General features: G+C 45.5%; 1 protein-coding gene across 1 annotated transcript; it reads left to right on the forward strand.

The window, feature by feature from the left end:
* Positions 1–272: 272 nt before the first annotated feature.
* On the forward strand, positions 273–5,261 carry LOC124288169. Its single transcript, XM_046724748.1, is given in 3 exon segments — positions 273–343; positions 2,687–3,903; positions 3,906–5,261. Coding segments are annotated over 2 exon segments (1,329 nt in total). The 5' UTR covers positions 273–343; positions 2,687–2,711; the 3' UTR covers positions 4,043–5,261.
* Positions 5,262–5,843: the final 582 nt, after the last annotated feature.

Raw genomic sequence — 5,843 nt, forward strand, 5'->3', positions numbered from 1 at the left:
CTAAGGAATAATAAATACTAAAGAAATTACTCTACTTACTTCGTAACTACATGTATAAGTTTGTCAGAGATAATGTTACATTGTGTGGATGGTGTTCCTAACCTACTTGTTCCTGCAAACGGGCACAGCGTTCGGTTGTCTGGTTATGCCAAGTTAGTACCGGTCTCCAGCCTGTCTGTCGTCATGGCTGCATCTTACATGCATGGATCTCCCCACCGGAACCACTGCAAGCCATGGGGGTCAAGTGGACGGTATTTTTAGAAACGGGCTGTTGAGCATTAAGCAGGACGAATGTAGACATTATAACCTTTATACGCACAGCGGGTGATGGTGGCACCATCGTGTAAGTATTTATAATTACGTGTAGGTCTAAATATTTGACATATTTCCGGGTTGGTACTGTACACAGGGACGGTAGTCACATGTTGCAGATCTACTGCCAGGTAGATGTATACATAGATATCTAGTCTCCATCCCTAGACCCCCCGTATCACAGCCAGATAGACCGCGTCTATTTATTCAGTGTTTGATAGCAGGCGCGAGATGCGGTCAGGGCGGAGTGATATCCACGTGTGCACGTGCTGTGACCTTCTCACTGCGGCAGAAGGTGATCGTACACCTCGGGTCTGATCCAGAATTACATGTGATATTTGTCAGAGATAATAATACCTGACCCATCGCTTACACCGGATCCCTCCGCCACACGAATGAACACACCTTGCTCACTCTGTGTTCCCGCGTTTGGAAGTGTCCTGATTGCAGCTACAACAGCTGACATTTCCTGGGAGGACTTCCGGGATGGGTACCACACCCGGCTCGTCCAGTGTCTCAGTTTAGTCACACAATGTGAAAAGTGTCTCATTTTAGTTTAAAATAGTCACCAGTGCCTCGTTTAGTAAAAACTTGTGACCAGTGATGTATTTTAGTTCAAAGGTGTCACCAGTACCTCAATTTAGTTCAAAAGTGTAACCAGTGCCGTATTTTAGTTCAAAGGAGTTGTCAGTGCCTAATTTTAGTTCAAAATGTGATCAGTGTCTTATTTTAGTTCAGAGTGTGGACAGTGTCTTTAGTTGAAAAGTATCAACAGCGTCCCGTTTTAATTCTAGAGCAGTACTATGTGACAGAAGCGGTTCAGTTTTACGAACCACATTTACTGAAAACTTCTAATAAGATTTTGGTGAAATCTGACACGTGGTAGTATATACAATATACATGTACATGCGGCCCTGCTGCTACTACAAACAACAAGGAACTTCACTCACATTCAGCCATGCCGCGTGGATACAGAGGCCTGGACCACGTCAGGTTACATGGCAGATCTTCCCCGGGGCACAGGGCTAATGACTGACACGGTTAAAATAAATTATTTATTACATACGGCTGTTGTGGCATTTAGTTCTATGAATATTTCAGTCATCGTTGTTACATTGATGTGGAGTCGGGCAAAAAATAGTATGAAGAACCCGGATGTGTCTGGGTCATCGATGTAAACTGGTTACGTCCCAGAAGAATGATGTGGACTGGGACACGTTGTAGATGATTAATTTTGATGGAACACATACCTTGGTGATTTGTAATATATGTAATATTTTTGGATGACGCTTTTTGAATGAAGTACAAATGATGATACTTTTTGGGAGTGATGTGTGTGTGTGTGTATCGGTGTGGGGTGTGTGGGTGTGTGATGGACTTGCGGATTGATGTAGACTTGCACACGTGTTCAGCCTGCACACCAGTCCGACAGTATTGCTGTCTTACTCAGTCTCAGGGACATTACGCACACTAAGTTCCTTGGATATAGCCGTCAAGCATGTACTGGTTGAAGCGTCGAGAAATCCTCAATCAAACTGAAAGAATCGCCATGTCGGACACCTTCAGTGTTCTGTTTTCATATCATGAGTGAGTGAGTTTAGTTTTACGCCGCACTCAGCAATATTCCAGCTATATGGCGGCGGTCTGTAAATAATCAAATCTGGACCAGACAATCCAGGGATCAACAGTATGAACATCGATCGACGTAATTGAGAACCGATGACATGGTGTCAACCCAGTCTGCGAGCCTGACCACCCGATCCCGTTAGTCGCCTCTTACGACAAGCATGAGTTACTAAAGATCAATCTTTTAACCCGGACCTTCACGGGTTGTTCTCATATCAAGCTTTAGCTGATGTCTGTAATGCGCCAAGAAATATTGCCTAAAGTCTGTAATACGTCATGCACTAAGGCCTAAAGTCTGTAATACGCCATGCACTAAGGCCTAAAGTCTGTAATACGCCATGCAGTAAGGCATAAAGTCTGTAATACGCCATGCAGTAAGGCCTAACGTCTGTAATACGCCATGCAGTAAGGCCTAACGTCTGTAATACGCCATGCACTAAGGCCTAAAGTCTGTAATACGCCATGCACTAAGGCCTAAAGTCTGTAATACGACATGCACTAAGGCCTAAAGTCTGTAATACTCCATGCACTAAGGCCTAACGTCTGTAATACGCCATCGACGAATGACTGTAATATGCTACGGTTTGTTGATAACACCTAGAGCTATAGTGTATTGATAATACCAACAGCTACAATTTGTTGATAACGCATAGAGCTACAGTGTGTTGATATGGTTAGAGTCTAAGAACACCTAGAGTTAAAACTCCTGACAGAGAAGGTGTATTAACGCAGTCCCTCCATGTTTCAGGTACTGACGAGCTCCGTGCAGCGTTATGGCAACACGGATCCCCATCACTAAGGACTCGTTTGGATTTGAAGACCGTCAAGACGACATTTGGCAGAAGATGGAGCACGACATGGAGCGGAGGAGGAAGGAGTGGGAGAATGAGATAGAGAAGATGTCCACCGACTTCTTCTCCATGAGGCCAGACCGAACACAGCGCAGCTTCGACCCTATCCAGGAAAGAATCGGCATCGCTGAGAGCCACGACGACGGCAAGAGCGTCATTGAGAAGAACGAGAACGGTCAACCCGTGTTCAAGGCCAGGTTCAATGTCAAGGACTACAAACCGGAAGAGGTCAATGTCAAGATGGACGCCAATAAGATCATCGTCCAGGCCAAACATGAGGAAAACAGCGGGGGAGCCTCTGTGAGTCGGGAATACTGCCGGGAGGTCAACATTCCGAAGGAGATCGATCCTCTAGCCCTGCAGTGCAGCATCTCCCCCGAGGGGAAACTAACAGTAGAAGCACCAATCCCTGTTCCCGACTACCAGAAGGACGCGCCCGTACCACTCCCCGACTATCAGAGGGAGGCGAACGTACCAGCCCCCGACTATCAGAGGGAGGCGCCCGTGCCAGCCCCCGACTATCAGAGGGATGCACCTGTACCAGCCCCCGACTATTTGCGAGAGGCCTCGGGTACTCCAACAAAGATTAGCATCAGCCAATCATCTAACGCTTCTCACTCCCCATATCATTCAGGGACGTCTTCGCCAGCATCGTTCCAACATCCACAATCACAACAAAGGGTTTCTACACCGCCTTATAAGACCCAAGCACAATTCACACCTTCACCTGTCAATCAACCCCAGCAATTCCAGTCTCCCCCCTCCTCAGGTCAATTTCAACAGACATCTGGCTCATCGTATGGTCAATATCCGTCACACACGGGATCTTCTGGGCAGTTCCAGGTTCCTCCCTACCAAGGACAGAGCTATTCTAAAACGCCTCAAGCTTTCAACACACCTGCCTTCAATTCCTCATCCGCGCAACGCACAGCTTCCCCTGTGAGCTTCACAGAGAAGAAGTTCAAGATCGACGCTGACATCGAGGATTTTAACCCGGAAGATCTAACTGTAAAGACCCTGGACAAGAAGATCGTTATCACAGCGCGGAAAGAGGTCAAGTCGGGCAACAGAACGTCAACTCGCGAGATGAGCCGAGAGTTCGCCATCCCCGAAACGTGGACCCATACACCGTCAAGGCTTTCTTCACCGAGGGCGGGAAACTTATCCTGGAGGCTCCGTACAAGCAGACGACTTCCGGTCAGTACTCCAATGGCGGAGGAGTCAACTGCAGCTCGCCTATGACAGGGAGGTAAACGTGTGAACTTTGTTCAAGAGAAGGATATTATTTTCCGAAGGACGAATGACTTGTGGGTAACATTCTGGCTGTTTGAACCGGGAGTGAGGTGACGTTGGCGTGTGGACACTGGGAGCAGCCAGCTCTTGTGTCATGGTGCTGGTGTATGTGCAATCAACATTTCAGAGATTCCAGATCGCCCTGTTGATCACGTGGTACCAATAACTTTCACTGCAAATGATATTTTTAAAGCAACCAAGTAACCAAAGCAATCACGAGTTATTTCCCTTTGACCATTAGTGATGTAGTCGATGTTGTACCGTGGTGCATTGCTTTTTGCTGTTCCTACAAGAGTAGTCTCCCTTGATGGAACAATTTTTATTGGCACCGTTCGTCATACTTTTGTTGGTATTTTAAAAATATTTGTTATGAGTTCATATTAATTATACATGCGATAACTTATTTATACCGAGACAACACAAAGGGTCAGTGACCTCATGTGATCAGTAGCCAAGTATTAAGCCACCATGGTTCGGACACAATGCCGTGGTGAACTTCTTGTCCGTGTATTAAACAGTGTCTATGTATCACACTGTTAGTCAGACCTATACGTAGCCCTTGAATGTAGCCCTAGACTCAGGAGGATGAGCTGGTGACATGTAGTATGCGCGCGTCCACATGGAAATCGCGTGACATCCACGAGGACTTGTAGACACAATCTAGATGTTCTGAAGATCATTATGTTATTGGAGAGTTGTTATTGGAAAATATTAATCTAGCCAGAGAATAAAACATATGTTCATATTTTTAACACCATGCTTTTTTTCAAAGAATGTCAGTATGATTTGTTAGATATACTAGATACTGATAGATATGTTACTGCTAGATCTGTTTTGGAGGATCAGCTGCTGCTAGGTGTGTAAAGATTTGAGGTGTGATGAAGACTGCTTTTTGATCTATTACTGCTTGGGAGTAGATCTAATATTCCTAAAATATCCTCCTTCAGTTCCTGGCTCCAGCTGGACATTAGATCTGTGACTAATGACTGGATGTGTACAGGGTGCAGCATTGGTGACTGCAACTAAGGTGTCACGTGTTCGGTGCCGTCAGAAGGTGGCAGCACTCAGACAATATCTTATGCATTTCGTTTATTAGTTTACGTCCAACTGCAGATGCCTTTATTATATTATTTGATACATTTATTGTCACCTTTTGTAAATAAAGTATGTATTCCATGAGTCACGTCTCTCTGTGTTGAAGACTGGGCTGCTGGGGAGAGCAGACGACAAACGACAGACCACCAGCAGACGACAGGCCACCGGCAGACGACAAGGGATAAACCATCGACAGACGACAGACCACCAGCAGACGTTTAGCAGTGTCTTGACAGGACAACATTTCTTTCAACCATGACCCTAACTATCCAGAGAATGGTTGTGAGGCAAATATGACTGTTTCACTCTTGTTTTCTGGTCTGATCTGCTTGAAACAATATACATTCAAACTGTGTCATTGTGATGGTAGAAACATGAATTGATGAAATATGATGTTGACTGTCCTTTAAACGAGGTAACTCATAGACAGATATACAGCTGAGAGCTTCTAGCCTAGTTATTTCAGTGGGAAACAGTGATAAATGCTTAACGCCGCTTTGGAAGCATCACCCAGCATGCCAGTCTAATGTGGAAGGAACGCCCAGAGTAGCAACCCCAGCAATCGCACAGCGTTACATTGTATGATCTGTGGGAACCTAGGTTGACACTTGTCACACTAGTAAACACACGTACACACATGTCAGCAATATATCCGTTGATTTTAAT

The sequence above is a fragment of the Haliotis rubra genome, unplaced genomic scaffold (genome assembly GCF_003918875.1).
Source record: "Haliotis rubra isolate DU_JTF1 unplaced genomic scaffold, ASM391887v1 Scf413, whole genome shotgun sequence".
In the NCBI taxonomy this organism is placed as follows: domain Eukaryota; kingdom Metazoa; phylum Mollusca; class Gastropoda; order Lepetellida; family Haliotidae; genus Haliotis; species Haliotis rubra.